At 46.4% G+C, this 21,299-nt stretch overlaps 1 protein-coding gene across 2 annotated transcripts in view; it reads left to right on the top strand.

The window, feature by feature from the left end:
* LOC138662920 (oocyte zinc finger protein XlCOF22-like) overlaps positions 1–20,860 on the top strand; it is a 70,949-nt gene extending 50,089 nt beyond the window's left edge. Inside the window, exon 7 of one of the 2 annotated variants that reach the window (XM_069748923.1) lies at positions 19,445–20,860. In XM_069748923.1, coding sequence (XP_069605024.1) covers positions 19,445–20,805 — 1,361 coding nt within the window. In that variant the 3' untranslated portion in view covers positions 20,806–20,860. The remainder of the gene's footprint in view (positions 1–19,444) is intronic. The other variant, XM_069748924.1, reaches the window with a different exon arrangement.
* The last annotated feature ends 439 nt before the right edge of the window (positions 20,861–21,299 follow it).

A 21,299-nucleotide genomic window follows, 5' to 3' on the forward strand; every position in this document is an offset into this window, starting at 1 on the left:
CCCTTAATAATCGGGCCAGCTCGGCTACTTTGATTTCGCCGTTTTTCTGCAATTCTGGTTTCCATCCTCGTTTCTCTTCAGGGTAGGTTGAGTCTTCGGACTGTCCTGGTGTAGATACTGTGGTGGATAGGTTGCAGCAGATTTGGACTCATGTGGTGGACAATTTGACATTGTCCCAGGAGAAGGCTCAACATTCGCTAACCGCCAGCGCTGTGTGGGTCCCCGACTTCGTGTTGGGGGATTTGGTTTGGTTGTCGTCTCGTTATGTTCCTATGAAGGTTTCCTCTCCTAAGTTTAAGCCTCGTTTTATTGGTCTGTATAAGATTTCTGAGGTTCTCAATCCTGTGTCGTTTCGTTTGACCCTTCCAGCCTCTTTTGCCATCCATAATGTATTCCATAGGTCGTTGTTGCGGAGATACGTGGCGCCTGTGGTTCTATCCGTTGATCCTCCTGCCCCGGTGTTGGTTGAGGGGAAGTTGGAGTATGTGGTGGAGAAGATTTTGGATTCTCGTATTTCAAGACGGAAACTCCAGTACCTGGTCAAGTGGAAGAGTTATGGTCAGGAAGATAATTCCTGGGTCTTTGCCTCCGATGTTCATGCTGCCGATCTGGTTCGTGCCTTTCATTTGGCTCGTCCTGGTCGTCCTGGGGGCTCTGGTGAGGGTTCGGTGACCCCTCCTCAAGGGGGGGGTACTGTTGTGAATTCTGTTGTCAAGCTCCCTCCTGTGGTCGTGAATGGTACTTCGGCTGGTTCTGTCCATGGGCTTCCTCTGGTGGTTGTGAGTGGGGCTGCGGCTTCTGAGTTTCCTTCCACAGGTGACGAGGTTAATTCGTTAGCTTGCTGCTCTATTTAACTCCACTTAGATCATTGTTCCATGCCACCTGTCAATGTTCCAGTATTGGTCTTGTTCTCTCCTGGATCGTTCTTGTGACCTGTCTTCCCAGCAGAAGCTAAGTTCCTGCTTGTTTTTCTCTTGTTTGCTGTTTTTCTGTCCAGCTTGCTATTTTGATTTTTGTCTTGCTTGCTGGAAGCTCTGGGACGCAGAGGGAGCGCCTCCGCACCGTGAGTCGGTGCGGAGGGTCTTTTTGCGCCCTCTGCGTGGTCTTTTTGTAGTTTTTTGTGCTGACCGCAAAGTTGCCTTTCCTATCCTCAGTTTGTTCAGTAAGTCGGGCCTCACTTTGCTAAATCTATTTCACCTCTGTGTTTGTAATTTTCATCTTTACCCACAGTCATTATATGTGGGGGGCTGCCTTTTCGTTTGGGGAATTTCTCTGAGGCAAGGTAGGCTTTATTTTTCTATCTTCAGGGCTAGCTAGTTTCTTAGGCTGTGACGAGTTGCATAGGGAGCGTTAGGAGCAATCCACGGCTATTTCTAGTGTGTGTGATAGGATTAGGGATTGCGGTCAGCAGAGTTCCCACGTCTCAGAGCTCGTCCTATATGATTAGTAACTATCAGGTCATTCCGTGTGCTCTTAACCACCAGGTCCATTATTGTCCTAACCACCAGGTCATAACAATGGACTCCCTCTGGTGGCTATGAGTGGAGCTGCTGCTTCTGAGGTTCCTTCCACAGGTGACTTAGTTTATTCTTTGGCTGGCTGCTCTATTTAATTCCACTCAGATCGTTACTCCATGCCAGCTGTCAATGTTCTTGTACTGGTTCAGTTCGCTCTTGGATCTTTCTGGTTACCAGTCTACTCCAGCAGAAGCTAAGTCCCTGCTAGTTAATTATCTGTTCATTGTTTTCTTGTCCAGCTTGCTATCATGATTTTGCCTTGCTAGCTGGAAGCTCTGGGACGCAGAGTGGCACCTCCGCACCATGAGTCGGTGCGGAGGTCTTTTTGCACACTCTGCGTTGTCTTTTTGTAGTTTATTGTGCTGACCGCAAAGATACCTTTCCTATCCTCAGTCTGTTTAGTAAGTCTGGCCTCCTTTGCTGAAACCTGTTTCATTTCTGTGTTTGTGACTTTCATCTTAACTCACAGTCAATATATGTGGGGGGCTGCCTTTTCCATTGGGGAATTTCTCTGAGGCAAGGTAGGCTTTATATTCTATCTCTAGGGCTAGTTAGCTCTTAGGCTGTGAAGAGGCATCTAGGCAGAGTTAGGTAGGTTCCACGGCTATTTCTAGTCTGTGTGATAGGATTAGGGGTTGCGGTCAGCAGAGCTCCCACTTCCCAGAGCTTGTCCTGTGTTAGTTTAACCATCAGGTCGTTCCGGGTGCTCCTAACCACCAGGTCCATAACAGTACACCTGGCCCAAAGTGTTAATGCATCTCAATAGAGGGATAAGAGAAGTTCTGAGACCATTTTTTTTCTCTGCAGTGTGTTTTGTCTCTTTTCCCCTTAACCTCTGGATGGTTCAGGACACAGGTGTAGATATGGACATTCAAGGTCTGTCCTCTTGTGTGGATCATCTCACTGCAAGGGTACAAAACATTCAAGATTTTGTGGTTCAGAATCCGATGTTAGAGCCTAGAATTCCAATTCCTAATTTGTTTTCTGGGGATAGATCTAAGTTCCTGAATTTCAAGAATAATTGTAAACTGTTTCTTGCTTTGAAACCCCGCTCCTCTGGTGACCCCGTTCAACAAGTAAAAATCATTATTTCTTTGTTGCGTGGCGACCCTCAAGACTGGGCATTTTCCCTTGCGCCAGGAGATCCTGCATTGCGTGATGTAGATGCATTTTTTCTGGCGCTTGGATTGCTTTATGATTAACCAAATTCAGTGGATCAGGCAGAGAAAATCTTGCTGGCTTTGTGTCAGGGTCAGGATGAAGCGGAGGTATACTGTCAGAAGTTTAGAAAGTGGTCTGTGCTTACTCAGTGGAATGAGTGTGCCCTGGTGGCAATTTTCAGAAAGGGTCTTTCTGAAGCCCTTAAGGATGTCATGGTGGGATTTCCCACGCCTGCTGGTCTGAATGAGTCTATGTCTTTGGCCATTCAGATCGATCGGCGCTTGCGTGAGCGCAAAGCTGTGCACCATTTGGAGGTATTCTCTGAGCATAGGCCTGAACCTATGCAATGTGATAGGACTTTGACCAGAGCTGAACGGCAAGAACACAGACGTCGGAATGGGCTGTGTTTTTACTGTGGTGATTCCACTCATGCTATCTCCGATTGTCCTAAGCGCACTAAGCGGTTCGCTAGGTCTGCCACCATTGGTACGGTACAGTCTAAATTTCTTTTGTCCGTTACTCTGATTTGCTCTTTGTGGTCCTATTCTGTTATGGCATTTGTGGATTCAGGCGCTGCCCTGAATTTGATGGACTTGGAGTTTGCCAGGCGCTGTGGTTTTTTCTTGAAGCAATTGCAGTATCCTATTCCATTGAGAGGAATTGATGCTACGCATTTGGCCAAGAATAAGCCTCAGTACTGGACTCAATTGACCATGTGCATGGCTCCTGCACATCAGGAGGATATTCGCTTTTTGGTGTTGCATAATCTGCATGATGTGGTCGTTTTTGGGGTTGCCATGGCTACAGGTCCATAATCCAGTATTGGATTGGAAATCTATGTCTATGTCCAGCTGGGGTTGTCAAGGGGTACATGGTGATGTTCCATTGCTGTCAATTTCGCCTTCCACTCCTTCTGAAGTCCCTGAGTTTTTGTCGGATTACCGGGATGTATTTGATGAGCCCAAATCCAGTGCCCTACCTCCTCATAGGGATTGCGATTGTGCTATTAATTTGATTCCTGGTAGTAAGTTTCCTAAGGGCCGACTGTTCAATTTATCTGTGCCAGAGCACGCCGCTATGCGGAGTTATATAAAGGAATCTTTGGAGAAAGGTCATATTCGCCCGTCGTCATCACCGTTGGGAGCAGGGTTCTTTTTTGTGGCCAAGAAGGATGGTTCTTTGAGACCTTGTATTGATTACCGCCTTCTTAAAAAGATCACAGTCAAATTTCATTACCCTTTGCCGCTGCTGTCTGATTTGTTTGCTCGGATTAAGGGGGCTAGTTGGTTCACCAAGATAGATCTTCGAGGGGCGTATAATCTTGTGCGTATTAAACAGGGTGATGAATGGAAAACAGCATTTAATATGCCCGAGGGCCATTTTGAGTACCTGGTGATGCCATTCGGGCTTTCTAATGCTCCATCTGTGTTTCAGTCCTTTATGCATGACATCTTCTGAAAGTACCTGGATAGATTCATGATTGTATATTTGGATGATATTTTGGTCTTTTTGGATGATTTGGAATCTCATGTGAAGCAGGTCAGAATGGTGTTCCAGGTCCTTCGTGCGAATTCCTTGTTTGTGAAGGGGTCAAAATGTCTCTTTGGAGTTCAGAAGGTTTCATTTTTGGGTTTCATTTTTTCCCCTTCTACTATCGAGATGGACCCTGTTAAAGTTCAGGCCATTTATGATTGGACTCAGCCGACATCTGTGAAGAGCCTGCAGAAGTTCCTGGGCTTTGCTAATTTTTACCGTCGCTTCATCGCTAATTTTTCTAGTGTTGCTAAACCGTTGACTGATTTGACCAAGAAAGGTGCTGATGTGGTCAATTGGTCCTCTGCGGCTGTAGAGGCTTTTCAGGAGTTCAAGCGTCGTTTTTCTTCTGCCCCTGTGTTGTGCCAGCCAGATGTTTCGCTCCCGTTCCAGGTCGAGGTTGATGCCTCTGAGATTGGAGCAGGGGCTGTTTTGTCGCAAAGAAGTTCTGATGGCTCGGTGATGAAACCATGTGCCTTCTTTTCTAGAAAGTTCTCACCTGCTGAGCGCAATTATGATGTTGGCAATCGGGAGTTGTTGGCCATGAAGTGGGCATTCGAGGAGTGGCGACATTGGCTTGAAGGAGCCAAGCATCGCGTGGTGGTCTTGACGGATCACAAGAATTTGACTTATCTCGAGTCTGTCAAACGGTTGAATCCTAGACAGGCTCGATGGTCGCTGTTTTTCTCCCGTTTTGATTTTGTGGTTTTGTACCTTCCGGGCTCTAAGAATGTGAAGGCTGATGCCCTGTCAAGGAGTTTTGTGCCTGACTCTCCGGGTATTCCTGAGCCAGCGCGTATTCTCAAAGAGGGGATAATTTTGTCTGCCATCTCCCCTGATTTGCGGCGGGTGCTGCAGAAGTTTCAGGCTGATAGACCTGACCGTTGTCCAGCGGAGAAACTGTTTGTCCCTGATAGATGGACTAGTAGAGTTATCTCTGAGGTTCATTGTTCGGTGTTGGCTGGTCATCCTGGAATCTTTGGTACCAGAGATTTGGTGGCTAGATCCTTTTGGTGGCCTTCTTTGTCACGGGATGTGCGTTCTTTTGTGCAGTCCTGTGGGACTTGTGCTCGGGCTAAGCCCTGCTGTTCTCGTGCCAGTGGGTTGCTTTTGCCCTTGCCGGTCCCGAAGAGGCCCTGGACGCATATTTCCATGGATTTTATTTCAGATCTCCCTGTCTCTCAAAGGATGTTGGTCATTTGGGTGGTTTGTGATCGCTTCTCTAAGATGGTCCATTTGGTACCCTTGTCTAAATTGCCTTCCTCCTCTGATTTGGTGCCATTGTTTTTCCAGCATGTGGTTCGTTTGCATGGCATTCCGGAGAACATCGTTTCGGACAGAGGTTCCCAGTTTGTTTCGAGGTTTTGGTGTTCCTTTTGTGCTAAGATGGGCATTGATTTGTCTTTTTCTTCGGGTTTCCATCCTTAGACAAATGGCCAAACCGAACGAACTAATCAGACTTTGGAAACATATCTGAGATGCTTTGTTTCTGCTGATCAGGATGATTCGGTGTCCTTGCCTTTGGCTGAGTTCGCCCTTAATAATCGGGCCAGCTCGGCTACTTTGGTTTCGCCTTTTTTCTGTAATTCTGGTTTCCATCCTCGTTTCTCTTCAGGGCAGGTTGAGCCTTCGGACTGTCCTGGTGTGGATACTGTGGTGGACAGGTTGCAGCAGATTTGGACTCATGTGGTGGACAATTTGACATTGTCCCAGGAGAAGGCTCAACGTTTCGCTAACTGCCGGCGCTGTGTTGGTCCCCGACTTCGTGTTGGGGATTTGGTTTGGTTGTCGTCTCGTTATGTTCCTATGAAGGTTTCCTCTCCTAAGTTTAAGCCTCGTTCAATTGGTCCGTATAAGATTTCTGAAGTTCTCAATCCTGTGTCATTTCGTTTGGCCCTTCCAGCTTCTTTTGCCATCCATAATGTGTTCCATAGGTCGTTATTGCGGAGATACGTGGCGCCTATGGTTCCCTCCGTTGATCCTCCTGCCCCGGTGTTGGTCGAGGGGGAGTTGGAGTATGTGGTGGAGAAGATTTTGGATTCTCGTATTTCGAGACGGAAACTCCAGTACCTGGTCAAGTGGAAGGGTTATGGTCAGGAAGATAATTCCTGGGTTTTTGCCTCTGATGTTCATGCTGCCGATCTAGTTCGTGCCTTTCATTTGGCTCGTCCTGATCGGCCTGGGGGCTCTGGTGAGGGTTCAGTGACCCCTCCTCAAGGGGGGGGTACTGTTGTGAATTCTCTTATCGAACTCCCTCCTGTGGTCATGAATGGTACTTCGGCGAGTTCTGTCCATGGACTCCCTCTGGTGGCTGTGAGTGGAGCTGCTGCTTCTGAGGTTCCTTCCACAGGTGACTTAGTTTATTCTTTGGCTGGCTGCTCTATTTAATTCCACTCAGATCGTTACTCCATGCCAGCTGTCAATGTTCTTGTACTGGTTCAGTTCGCTCTTGGATCTTTCTGGTTACCTGTCTACTCCAGCAGAAGCTAAGTCCCTGCTAGTTAATTATTCGTTCATTGTTTTCTTGTCCAGCTTGCTATCATGATTTTGCCTTGCTAGCTGGAAGCTCTGGGATGCAGAGTGGCACCTCCGCACCGTGAGTCCGCAAAGTCCGTGACCGCAAAGATACCTTTCCTATCCTCAGTCTGTTTAGTAAGTCTGGCCTCCTTTGCTGAAACCTGTTTCATTTCTGTGTTTGTGACTTTCATCTTAACTCACAGTCAATATATGTGGGGGGCCTTTTCCTTTGGGGAATTTCTCTGAGGCAAGGTAGGCTTTATTTTCTATCTCTAGGGCTAGTTAGCTCTTAGGCTGTGAAGAGGCGTCTAGGCAGAGTTAGGTACGCTCCACGGCTATTTCTAGTGTGTGTGATAGGATTAGGGGTTGCGGTCAGCAGAGCTCCCACTTCCCAGAGCTTGTCCCGTGTTAGTTTAACCATCAGGTCGTTCCGGGTGCTCCTAACCACCAGGTCCATAACAGGGCCCCTCATATTACGCAAAAAGTGTCGCTGCCGGTGGGAGGCGCCCCCGCCGTGCAAACACACCGCCGTACTTTGAGGGGCCCTGTGCCAGTGCCAATGCCAACGAGTGGGCCCTCCTTGCTTGCTCAGGATCACAGCACTTGCAAAGTTTAAATACTTTCCTCTCCCTGTTCCACTGCCCTGAGGTGGTCCAGATTAACTGGGCCCACTAAATACTTGAACCAGCCCTACCCCCCACAACTTTAGCCAAATGACGCCCAATTTCCAATGCCTAACTATTATTATAAGGTAAATTAAGATTGACAAGCTTCAGTAACAAGAATGGATGTTTTTGCCATTAAAATGGGCACTGTAGGAGTTTTCCTGGCCTCCACTCATTGCTGACTATGCTTCCCCATTGACTTGCATTGGGTTTCGTGTTTCGGTCGATCCCCGACTTTTCGCGATAATCGGCCGATTCCACTCAACTCAACTTTTGAGATAGTCGGGTTTCGCGAAACCCGACTCGACCCTAAAAAACTAAAAGTCGCTCAACCCTAGGAAGCAATGTTTGTGGTCAACTGGCAGCTCAAAAGATCTCCACCATGAACATGCTTGGCACTATCTTCTCTGCTTTCCATATCCCAAGGATTGCCTCGCTCATCGCCCTTTAACACCATTACATGGATCAGGACTTACACTGGGACCCTCAGGCTTGGACCATGGTGTTACCTGCTATTCTGTGGTATTAGATGGCAAGAAGAATAGTCAGGTAGCTGGGTCAGAACCAGAAGTACAGAATCAGAAGGCACAAGAGTAGTCCGTAAACGGGCCACGGTCACAACAGAAAACAAATACACAAGCCGCAAGCTGAGCACAGAGGACTGAACCAGAGGAGAACAACAATGTTTCTGGCAGATTCTGGCCATGTGCTTTGAGCTTTAGTAGGGTGTGGTACTTTCCAATTGGCTGAAGTAGGGAGCAGATTACTCCAGCTGGACAGCAGGAACAGATCCCAGATGAGATTGGACACACCATATGCAGAAGCCCTAATATGATTAATGACAGAAAACCAGAAGAGTCGAAATCCTCATAAAGGGATTCCATTTTATAAATTAATTCACTGAGGGTTATAATCTATACATATGAGGTCAAAATTGTTGGTGCCCCTCGTTTAATGACAGAAAAATCCACAATGGTCACAGAAATAACTTGATTCTGACAAAAGTAATAAGAAATAAAAGATCTATGAAAATGAACAAATGAAAGTCAGACATTGCTGTTCAACCATGCTTCCACAGAATTAAAAAAATAAATAAAATAAAACTCATCAAATAGGCCTGGAGAGAAGTGATAGTATCCATCAATATAATGTGACAAAGGGACATGTTAAATCGCGGTGTGTCCACTAACTAGCATCACAGGTGTCTACAATCTTGGAATCAGTGAGTGGATGGTATATACGGCTATAGATACTCACTGTCCAAAAAGTTATTGTTAGGACTGGCGGAACGCACCAAGAAAGGTGATATAGATGCGTTCGCAGTCCGGGGTCCACCGTGCAGGTGAAAACCTGCTGCTAGTAAATACAGACTATATGGCGGTACACTAAAGTATATACACGTGGGTTCAACCTCACCCAGCGTGAAGGGAGCAATCCTGCTGCGTCACAGGATCGCGGCACCGCACCTAAAGAGCGAGCGAGCAGTCAGCGTACTTAACCCCAACTGGGATTGAAGTCCGATTAGACCCTCGCTGGCACTACACCACAACTGGGTGTGTAAGGAAACTAAGAATAAATATATAAATGCACAGGAGTGCGAGCAATGCCGCACTGACGGACGCCACCAACCACACTGGCTTGGGTATGGAAAGCGCAAGGCAAGCGCACGGCGCCGTACAGGCGGACACAGCAAGAGGACGCTGCAATGTGTCTTTCGTGCTGTTGGACAAGTCGGGCGCTAGATAGCAAACATACACCTTCCGCGAACAGACATTCAATAGGGAGGGTTATTTAAAGAGCGACTTTCACTCACAACACACACACATATTTACAAGACAATACTAGCGCATGGCCGTGCGGTCATGCGCAGTTTATATAGTTGCAGCACAGGAAGTGGCTACAGCACTTTTGGCCTTCCAAGACCTGCCAAGAGGACCAATGGAATGTGCTGCAGAGCCTGAGCACATGACCCTCGATCTCCAACGGGAGATCTTACCCTGGGCATGCTCAGTACGTGCAGACAAGGACTTAGTCCCAGAGAAGTCCGCTCGCTGCTGACCAGCACTGACTTTCATGGCAGAGACTGGAGAAGCAGCAGCAACTCTTCGCACAGAGTCAGACTGAGCGAGACGCTGGGATCGACGTCCCTGCTGAGCAGACTCCACTGCGGCTGGAGGAGAATGGGAGACCGCAGCGGAGACGGATCGAGATTCCCCCTGTGCAGCAGAGGAAACTCAACTCCTAACATTACCCCCCCTCCTAGGGCCCCCCCCTCCTTGGGCCTCGCTACGTTCGAAAGCAGCAATGAGCTGCGGAGCCCGAATGTGCTCAACAGGCTCCCAGGACCTGTCCTCGGGGCCATAACCCTTCCAGTCTACCAAATAAAATTTTTTACCACGCACCACCTTGCACCCCAAAATAGCGTTCACCTCATAATCGTCCGTAGACGAACCCGATGTCCCAGCAGATGACTCGGAAAACCGGGACATATACACGGGTTTCAAGAGGGACACATGAAAGGTGTCGGTGATACCCAGGCGTGGCGGAAGGGCCAAACGATAGACCACAGGATTAACCTGCTCGAGGACCTTGAATGGGCCCAAGTAGCGAGGAGCAAATTTAGTGGACTCAACTCGCAGCCTGATGTTACGGGCGGAGAGCCACACCAAGTCGCCAGGAGCAAAGGTCAGAGCGGGGCGCCGATGAGCATCGGCGGAGGACCTCATTCTCTCCTTAGAGGCCCGAATGGCATCCTGAGTGCGGTCCCAAATATCCCGTGCCTCCACAGCCCAGTCTGCCACCCTGGAGTCGGCGGAAGACACGGGCATAGGCACAGGTACCCGTGGATGCTGACCATAGTTGAGGAGGAATGGGGTTTGTCCAGTGGAGTCGGCTACGGCGTTGTTCAGTGCAAACTCTGCCCATGATAGCAAGGATGCCCAGTCATCCTGCCTGGCTGAAACAAAATGTCGCAGGTATGTGACCAAGGTCTGGTTGGCCCTCTCTACCAACCCATTCGTCTCGGGATGATAAGCAGAAGAGAGATTCAACTCAATACTGAGAAGACGACAGAGCTCTCTCCAGAACCGAGACGCAAACTGGGGACCCCGGTCACTGACAATTTTGTCTGGCATACCATGCAGGCGGAAGGATATGTCTAATGAACAACGCTGCCAAGGCCCGTGCAGAAGGTAACCGCGGCAGCGGCTCCAAATGCACCATTTTTGAGAAATGATCGGTGATGACCCAAATGATGGTACAGCCGCGAGACTTGGGCAAACCCACAACAAAGTCCATCCCGACCATCTCCCAGGGCCTATCTGCCACCGGCAAGGGATAGAGCAAACCAGCTGGCCTTTGACGCGGAGACTTATTTTTGGCGCAGGAGACACACGCCAGAACATAATCCCGGACCATATGCGGCCACCAGTACGTCCTCGCCAGTAGCTCAGATGTCCTCTTTGTCCCAAAGTGTCCACCCACCCTGGACGAATGAGCCCAAGAGAGAACCTCCGGTCGCAAATTAATGGGCACAAAAGTCTTGCCCGGTGGAACAGACTCTAGCGAAACCGGCGCCACGGTTCTCAGGCTCTCGGAAGGGACAATAAGCCGAGGCTCCTCTTCCTCCTCCTCAGTTGACATAAGGGAGCGAGAGAGAGCGTCAGCACGGATATTCTTCTCCCCAGCGAGATAATGAAGGGAAAAGTGGAACCGGGAGAAGAACAGGGACCATCTGGCCTGGCGAGAATTTAGCCGCTGGGCTGTCTGCAAATAGACCAAATTTTTGTGGTCCGTGTAAACTTGGAAGGGAAACCGCGCACCTTCCAGAAGGTGTCTCCACTCCGAAAAGGCCAACTTCATTGCTAGCAACTCCCTGTCCCCGATGGAGTAGTTCCTCTCCGCTGGCGTGAAGGTCTTGGAGAAGAAGAAGCATGGATGCTTCCGACCTTGAGCATCCTTTTGGTAGAGGACTGCTCCAGCACCAACGGACGAGGCATCCACCTCCAGTAGGAATGGCTTATCCACATCGGGACAATGTAAGATGGGAGCACTAGCAAAGTGGGACTTAATAGAAGTGAATGCCTTGGAGACCTCTTCCGACCACAATTTGGGATTCGCTCCCTTCTTGGTGAGGGCTACCAAGGGAGCTACCAGAGTTGAGAAGTGGGGAATGAACTGGCGGTAATAGTTTATGAACCCCATAAAGCGCTGCACCGCTTTAAGAGAATGGGGCTCTTGCCAGTCCATCACAGCCTGTAATTTGGCAGGATCCATAGCCAATCCCTGGGCGGAGATGATATAGCCCAGGAAAGGTAAGGACTCTTGCTCAAACACACACTTCTCCAACTTTGCATAAAGAGAGTTTGCCCGTAGGAGGTCGAAGACTCTGCCAACATCTCTCCGGTGGGAGTCAATATCTGGAGAAAAGATGAGAATATCATCCAGATAGCCTACAACCGAGGTGGAAAGCATATCCCGGAAGATGTCGTTGACAAAGTCTTGGAAAACGGCAGGTGCATTACAGAGCCCGAAGGGCATCACCAGATACTCATAGTGCCCATCTCTGGTGTTAAATGCCGTTTTCCACTCGTCCCACTCACGGATGCGAATCAGGTTATAAGCACCCCGCAGATCTAGTTTAGTAAACACTCTAGCTCCCCGAAGCCTATCGAAAAGCTCAGATATCAACGGCAAAGGGTACTTGTTCTTAACTGTGATAGCATTAAGACCCCTGTAGTCTATGCATGGACGTAGTTCTCCATTCTTCTTCTGCACGAAAAAGAACCCTGCCCCAGCAGGTGACACTGACTTCCTGATGAACCCTCTTGCCAGATTCTCTTGTATGTACTGAGACATTGCCTCCGTTTCCGGGAGAGATAATGGATAGACTCGACCCCGGGGAGGCTCAGCACCAGGCAAGAGATCAATAGGACAGTCATAGGGGCGATGGGGCGGAAGAGTCTCCGCTGCCTTTTTGGAGAATACGTCTGCATAAGACCAATATTGCTTGGGGAGAGAGGAGAGATCTGCGGGTACCTCTGTAGTAGTAACCTGAACACACTCTCGCTGACACCTGTTCCCACAAGATTCACCCCATCCCAGAATACTGCCTGAGGACCACTCGATGTGAGGAGAGTGGTACCGTAACCAAGGTATCCCCAAGAGAACCTCATCAATTCCCTCAGGAATGACGAGTAGAGATATAATCTCCTGATGAGATGGTGACATGGACAGAGTAAAAGGGATAGTTTGATGTGTAATCTGTGTGGGCAGTGTCGACCCATTCACCACTCGTACCATTACTGGTTGAGATAGCATGACCAGAGGAATTGCGTGACGTTGGGCGAAGGCTGAAGACATAAAATTGCCCTCCGCCCCAGAATCCACGCAGAGTTCCACCGAGTGAGAGGATGAGCCCAATGTTATTGTCCCCTTAAAGGACAATTTGGAGGCAAACGTTGCCGTGTCTAGTCCACCTCCACCAACTACCACTAGACGCTGACGTTTCCTCGACCGCTGAAGACATCTGGAGGCAAGATGTCCAGACTGTTGGCAAAGATGACAAATCTGGAGTGCACGAGCGGTCCGGGACTTAGATCCTGCTCGAGACTCTACCACAGGCTCATGGGGCTCAGGAGCCTGGTCTGGAGATTCCAAAGGTTTGGCGAAGGTGGGAGCCAGCCGAAACCTCTGCCTACACTGGGCTCGCTCTAACCTCCGCTCGTGAGAACGGAGATCAATACGAGTGGATAGAGTAATTAATTCCTCCAGTGTGGCGGGAATCTCCCTAGTGGCCAGGGCGTCCTTAACGTGGTCAGCCAGCCCCCTCCAAAATATAGGAATGAGGGCTTTATCCGACCACTCCAGCTCAGATGCTAAGGTGCGGAAGTGGACGGCAAAATGACTGACCAAGGACGAGCCCTGAGTCAATGCCAACAATTGGAGCGCCATATCATGGGTGACACGAGGTCCTAAAAAGACCTGTTTCAGAGTGCTCAGAAACAACGGAGCACTCTGCACCACATGATCGCTACGCTCCCATAGCGGCGTAGCCCACTGCAACGCTCTGTCTGACAGAAGAGACACTATAAATCCCACCTTAGCCCGCTCTGTAGGGAAACGAGAGGCCAGAAGCTCGAGATGGATAGAGCACTGACTCACGAAACCCCTACAAGACTAACTGTCACCAGAGAATTTCTCTGGAAGCGGGAGGCGAGTTAGAGTCGGGACAGGAGCGGCAGTGGACAAGGTGGCTGCAGCAACACTAGCAGCCTGAACAGCGACAGCAGTGACATCCACAGCTGAAGTTGAACGCTCAAGAGCCGCCAACCTTCCCTCCAGCTGCTGGATGTACCGCTGTGAACGCTGATCGTCCATCATTTACTAGCCAGACTCTGGCGCTAGTATTTTGTTAGGACTGGCGGAACGCACCAAGAAAGGTGATATAGATGCGTTCGCAGTCCGGGGTCCACCGTGCAGGTGAAAACCTGCTGCTAGTAAATACAGACTATATGGCGGTACACTAAAGTATATACACGTGGGTTCAACCTCACCCAGCGTGAAGGGAGCAATCCTGCTGCGTCACAGGATCACGGCACCGCACCTAAAGCGCGAGCGAGCAGTCAGCGTACTTAACCCCAACTGGGATTGAAGTCCGATTAGACCCTCGCTGGCACTACACCACAACTGGGTGTGTAAGGAAACTAAGAATAAATATATAAATGCACAGGAGTGCGAGCAATGCCGCACTGACGGACGCCACCAACCACACTGGCTTGGGTATGGAAAGCGCAAGGCAAGCGCACGGCGCCGTACAGGCGGACACAGCAAGAGGACGCTGCAATGTGTGTTTCGTGCTGTTGGACAAGTCGGGCGCTAGATAGCAAACATACACCTTCCGCGAACAGACATTCAATAGGGAGGGTTATTTAAAGAGCGACTTTCACTCACAACACACACACATATTTACAAGACAATACTAGCGCATGGCCGTGCGGTCATGCGCAGTTTATATAGTTGCAGCACAGGAAGTGGCTACAGCACTTTTGGTCTTCCAAGACCTGCCAAGAGGACCAATGGAATGTGCTGCAGAGCCTGAGCACATGACCCTCGATCTCCAACGGGAGATCTTACCCTGGGCATGCTCAGTACGTGCAGACAAGGACTTAGTCCCAGAGAAGTCCGCTCGCTGCTGACCAGCACTGACTTTCATGGCAGAGACTGGAGAAGCAGCAGCAACTCTTCGCACAGAGTCAGACTGAGCGAGACGCTGGGATCGACGTCCCTGCTGAGCAGACTCCACTGCGGCTGGAGGAGAATGGGAGACCGCAGCGGAGACGGATCGAGATTCCCCCTGTGCAGCAGAGGAAACTCGACTCCTAACAGTTATTTCCTAAAAATAACAAAGTTTATTGAAAACATGATATTACACGAAAATCACAAAAAAATCATGATAAAACAGCTCATCAATGACAAGGCACATAGAGAGCTTCTGTGTGAAGGACACAAAAACAGTGACACTGAAAAAAAGCAGGCTGGGCAAGCAGAGGTCATAAATCTCCACCTCAATAAACTTCAATGCAATAGCAAAAAAGTGCACAGTGCAAATAAGGTTCAAACATTATACCAATTATCAGAAAAAGTAGAGGGCTTAATATGGCTTAATGTGGGAGAGTATACATCACTGTAAATAAGCCCATTAGCCAAATATCACTACCCTAGGGAAAAAAGCGACACTCAAACAAAGTCCTGCTTACCCATGTCACCTGTCAGCGTGTTTCCAGGGCAGCCCCAATGCGCGTTTCGCGTGGGCTTCTTCGGGAGGCTGCCTACTGAACGTGCGTAGGAGCTGCCTTGGACACATGCTGACATGTGACATGGGTAAGCAGGACTTTGTTTGAGTGTCACTTTTTTCCCTAGGGTAGTGATATTTGGGTTTATTTAGAGTGATGTATACTCTCCCACATTAAGCCATATTAAGCCCTCTACTTTTTCGGATAATTGGTATAATGTTTGCACTTTATTTGCACTATGCACTTTTTGCTGTTGCATTGAAGTTTATTGAGGTGGAGATTTATGACCTCTGTTTGTCCAGCCTGCTTTTTCTCAGTGCCACTGTTTTTGTGTCCTTCACACAGAAGCTCTCTATGTGCGTTGTCATTGATAAGCTGTTTTTATCATGATTTTTTTGTGATTTTCATGTAATATGTTTTTAATAAGCTTTCTTATTTTTATTAAATAATTCTTTTTGGACATTTACTCCGTGTGTTTGTGCAGGAATTATCTAGTTTGGAGTGCCCTTGATAATATTGATCTAGCCCCTTGAAAAGGTATGTAATCGGACCTATTTAATTAGTATGTTTCAGTGGTTTTTGTTCTCAGATTCTCACTGTGCTGTTTGGTGACATGGTGTGTATCACACTCAACATGGACCAGAGGAAGCGAAGGAAAGAGTTGTCTCAGGAGATTAGAAACAAAATTATAGACAAACATGTTAAAGGAAAAAGTTATAAGACCATCTCCAAGCAGCTTGATGTTCCTGTGACTACAGTTGCACATATCATTCAGAAACTTAATATCCATGGGACTGTAGCCGACCTCCCTGGACGTGGCCGCAGGAGGAAAATTGATGACAAATCAAAGAGACGGATAATACGAACGGTAACAAAAGAGCCCAGAAAAACATCTAAACAGATTAAATGTGAACTTCAAGCTCAAGGAACATCAGTGTCAGATCGCACCATCCGTCGTTGTATGAGCCAAAGTGGACTTCATGGGAGACAACCAAGGAGGATACCATTGTTGAAAAAGAATCATAAAAAAGCCAGACTGGATTTTGCCAAGCTACATGTTGACATGCCTCAAAGCTTCTGGGAGAATGTCCTATGGACAGATGAGACAAAAATTGAACTTTTTGGCAAGGCACATCAGCTCTATGTTCACAAACGGAAAAATGAAGCATATCAAGAAAAGAACACTGTCCCTACTGTGAAACATGGAGGAGGCTCTGTTCTGTTCTGGTGCTGCTTTGTTGCATCTGGCACAGGGTGTCTAGAATCTGTGCAGGGTACAATGATATCTCAAGACTATCAAGTGATTCTAGAAAGAAATGTGCTGCCCAGTGTCAGACAGTTTGGTCTCAGTCGCAGGTCATGGGGCTTGCAACAGGATAATGACCCAAAACACACAGTTAAAAGCACCCAAGAATGGCTAAGAGGAACATTGGACTATTCTGAAGTGGCCTTCTATGAGCCCTGACCTAAATCCTATTGAGCATCTTTGGAAAGAGCTGAAACATGCAGTTTGGAAAAGGCAACCTTCAGACACGAGACAACAGGAGCAGTTTGCTCCAGAGGAGTGGCCAAAATACCTGTCGAGAGGTGCAGAAGTCTCATTGACAGTTACAGGAATTGTTTGATTGAAGTGATTGCCTCAAAAGGTTGTGCAACAAAATATTAAGTTACAGGTCCCATCATTTCTGTCCAGGCCTATTTCATGAGTTTTTTTTTTTTAATTCTGTGGAAGCAGAAATTGTGCTCCAGAAGACACACACAGCAAAGTGGACTTTTCTCACTATATAATATTGCTAAATACAGGGATCCTAAATGTTGTTTGAGCACACTGCAAGACTCAGAAGTGAGAGCGGATTTTGCTGTTTTGGTTTATAGAAACTCTGTTGCTTTTCAACAGCCTTTGAGCCACTAATAGTGTAGGAACCTCTGTTTTTTCATTGACAGATGATGGACCTGAGTGGGGACTTGTTTTTTATGAGATGAGAATTGGTATTATTTTCGCCTACATAACATTGATTGGTTTCTTTTTATTCAATATTTTTGAGTCAGAATGAACAAACAGTTGAACACCACACACTACTGGCTCATCCAACAAGGGTTTCTATTCGACTGTGAACAGTCAATGTCTTGGTAAATAACACCATGTGACACAATTTTTGTTCTTGGCTTCCAAGTGTTATATTTAACTGCTGATGTTTAAAGACTATGGAAAAATGACTACATTCAGCACAAACTTAGATTTTATGACCACAGCCCAGAAAAATGTTGTATTTATTTTAACAAAAAAAGGAAATTATTATATTTTCTTTCTTTCATGCGGTCTGATAAAAAAAACAACACTTGCATGGTGAATAGGCAAAGACAGTAAAAAATCTCTCAAAAAGGTTCAGAAATGAGTAGGTGTTCTAGATTTGCGAGCATACTGCAAATCGCTTTCTCGAAGAAGCCCCCAAATGAATTCCCCATCATGTTTTCGTTTGAATGTCGCTACCAAAGACAGTGTAAGTCCAATATATCTTGATGAAAGCGCTCGCCTTGCTCCTCTGAGTTCTCATGTTTTCCTTCAACTTGTCAAGAAGACCATCAAGGATATGGACTTTGAGAGATATTCTACATCACACTATGGCGTAATTCTTTATGAGAGTCTGAACCAACTGCACATAGTTTACAGCCTTGTGTTTACCCAGGAAGCCATGAACCAGTGCAACGAACTGTTCCAAGCCGTTTTCTCCGTCCTGTTCAGCAGCTTGGCGAACTCGTCACATTCTATGATCTTCTTGATCTGCAGTCCGACGAAGATGCCAGCCTTGACCTTTGCCTCAGACAGCTTTGGAAAGAGACATAGGAGGTAATTGAAAACTGCTGACTCCTTGTCAAGAGATGTGATAAATTGCTTGATGAGGCCTAACTTGATGTGCAGTGGTGCCATCAGCACCTTCAGAGGTTCTATCAGTGGCTCCCACTTGACGTTGCTCTTCCCTAGAGAGAACTCGGTCCGCTGTGGCCTGTCTTTTCTGTGATAGTGCGCCTTAGTGTCATGGCTGTCCCAGAGGCAAAGGACGTTTTGTGAAACCAACTTGAAGGCCCATCAGAAATTACACCATTTTGAATTCTCCGATGACCTGCCATCCATAGTCGTCATACTTCAAGGCACTCAGCGACCTTTTGACACTGGTGTAGTTCTCTTTGAGATAGAAAGAGTGAGCCATAGGGAGAGACGGGTAGTTGTTTCCATTGTGAAGCAGCATGGCTTTGAGGCTCCAGAATGAACTGTCAATGAATAGCCACCATTCACTCAGGTTACAGGTGATACCTATAGCCTCAAAAAGACCGGCCACATTGTTGCAGAAGCACAACCCATCTTCTCAACTGAAGAAGTTGGAAAATGTTTGGTTACGCTTTCTCTGATCTGTGGCTTGCACGCTTTCATCCAACAAGTTCCACTGCTTGAGCCTGGATGTCAGAAGCTCAGCATTGGACTTGGTAAGATGAAGGTCTCTGATTAGATCATTGACATCTTTCTGGTTAGGAAATTATGGCCTTCTCTCCTCATCTGCATCTGTGAAAATGTAATCTTAGTCTCCAATATCTTCCTCGCTGTCTTACTTGCTGCTTTTCCTGGAGATCGGGGGAGTTGGAACAGGCATCTCGGGGCAGTGTGGTACTGGGGCAATGTAAGAAGGAATGTCTGGATAAACAATTTGAGGCACATTCTTGCCTGTGTGACGTTTGGCAGGATCCACTATGCAGAAGTAGCAGTTGCTTGAGTGGTCGGTCGGTTGCTGCGAAATTCGCAATAAGCAATAACATAAACCGAAACGTTGGTTCGAGTCACCTGTGCTTTTATACTTGTGTGACTACTATTGAACAGTCCCTACTATTGAATGTTCTTGAAAGTTCTAAAAGCTTCTAGAAACTTCTAGATAATTCTGGAAAATTCTGCACAATTCTAGCAGTTCAAGAATATTCTAGAAGACTACTCAGTATTGAATACGAATCGAGATTTTTACCAAAAACAAATTTCAAAATGTCATTGTCCTTATCACAGAAGCAAAGTTTTGTTGGAACAACTATTTTCTATTTGTATTAGGCATAACGGGTTAAGAAAACACACTTTTTACCCAGGAAAAAAAATATTACATAGTGTATTTAAAGTTTTTTACATAGCTTGCCATTTTATGGACAGTTTAAGTGGAAATTTAAAAAAATATAAGACTCAATGATATTTTATTAAAAATAATAATTGTTTTTATATTAGCAGATGACTGTACCAGCAGATCAGAGCGACAGCTGACATCTTCAATTTTTAAATCTGATGATCTTGAGATCCTACAAGATACAACTGAAGTGAATGCCATTACTCCAGATACATCATCATCCATTCACAGCAAAGATCTATCATCTGATCCTATGAAACAGATCTCATCTTCTGATTCATTACTGACTACTAAGGAAAATCAAAGTCACAAAAGAGGCATTGAAAAGCAAACTGCTCCTAAAGCAAAGAAGTCATTTTCATGTTCAGAATGTGGGAAATGTTTTAACAAGAAATCACATTTTGTTACTCACCATAGAACTCACACAGGAGAGAAGCCTTTTTCCTGTTCAAAATGTGGAAAATGTTTTAACTGGAAATCAGATTTGGTTAAGCACCAGAGAACCCACACAGGGGAGAAGCCTTTTTCCTGTTCAGAATGTGGAAAATGTTTTAACTGGAAATCAGATTTGGTTAAGCACCAGAGAACCCACACAGGGGAGAAGCCTTTTTCCTGTTCAGAATGTGGGAAATGTTTTAACTGGAAATCAGATTTGGTTAATCACTATAGAACTCACACGGGGGAGAAGCCTTTTTCATGTTCTGAATGTGGAAAATGTTTTAACCAGAAATCACATTTTGTTAGACACCATAGAACTCACACGGGGGAGAAGCCTTTTTCCTGTTCAGAGTGTGGGAAATGTTTTAAATGTAAAATAGATCTTGATCGCCATCATAGAACTCATACAGGGGAAAAGCCTTTTTCATGTTCAGAATGTGGGAAATGTTTTACCAAAAAAGGGAATCTTGATGAACACCAAAGAACCCACACAGGAGAGAAGCCTTTTTCATGTTCAGAATGTGGGAAATGTTTTACCCAGAAATGGCATCTTGTTAGTCACCAGAGAACTCACACAGGGGAGAATCCTTTTTCGTGTTCAGAATGTGGGAAATGTTTTAAATGGAAAATAGATCTTGATCGCCATCAGAGAACTCACACAGGGGAGAAGCCTTTTTCATGTTCAGAATGTGAGAAATGTTTTAACCATAAATCAGAGTTGGTTAATCACCATAGAACTCATACAGGGGAGAAACCTTTTTCATGTTCAGAATGTGGGAAACGTTTTAACCGGAAAGCGCATCTTGTTAGTCACCAGAGAACTCACACAGGGGAGAAGCCTTTTTCCTGTTCAGAATGTGGGAAATGTTTTAACCGGAAAGCGCTTCTTGTTAGACATCAGAGCAGTCACACAGAGGTGAAGCCTTTTTCATGTTCAGAATATGGAAAATATTTTAAATGGAAAATAGATTTGGTTAATCACCATAGAACTCACCCAGAGGAGAAAACTTTTACATTTTCTTAATGTGGGAAATATTTTACTTGGAAATGAACTGTTAATAAACATCAGTGACGTCACATAGGGGAGAAGCCTTTATTATGTTCATAATGTTGGAATAGTTTTAACCAAAATTGAATCTTCTTAAATGGGTTATCTCTTGTCATTCCTCATGTTTGCTGACAAAAGGATAAAACAAAACGTTATTAATTCCAAATGTAAAACTATACCCATAATTCATCCCCTGAAGGTTAGTCAGTAGGTGACTAATAGAAAAAACATGTACCCCACAGTTCAGTAGATAGGGTGAGGTGATGTATACACACTCACTCTCCAAGCCTCTGATTTCTACTGGTTTCATCGTCCTCACCAAAGGCAACTCATCAGGAGACTATTTAATATTGACTATCTTCAAGTGGGACTAGACAAAAAAAACTAAAATCATGTATCATGTTATCCGAAACAGTCAGAATACTAGCCACATATTGGCAGATCCCAGACCTCAAACTATATACTTTGTA

This window comes from Ranitomeya imitator, chromosome 2, assembly GCF_032444005.1.
Source record: "Ranitomeya imitator isolate aRanImi1 chromosome 2, aRanImi1.pri, whole genome shotgun sequence".
Classification (NCBI taxonomy): Eukaryota; Metazoa; Chordata; class Amphibia; order Anura; family Dendrobatidae; genus Ranitomeya; species Ranitomeya imitator.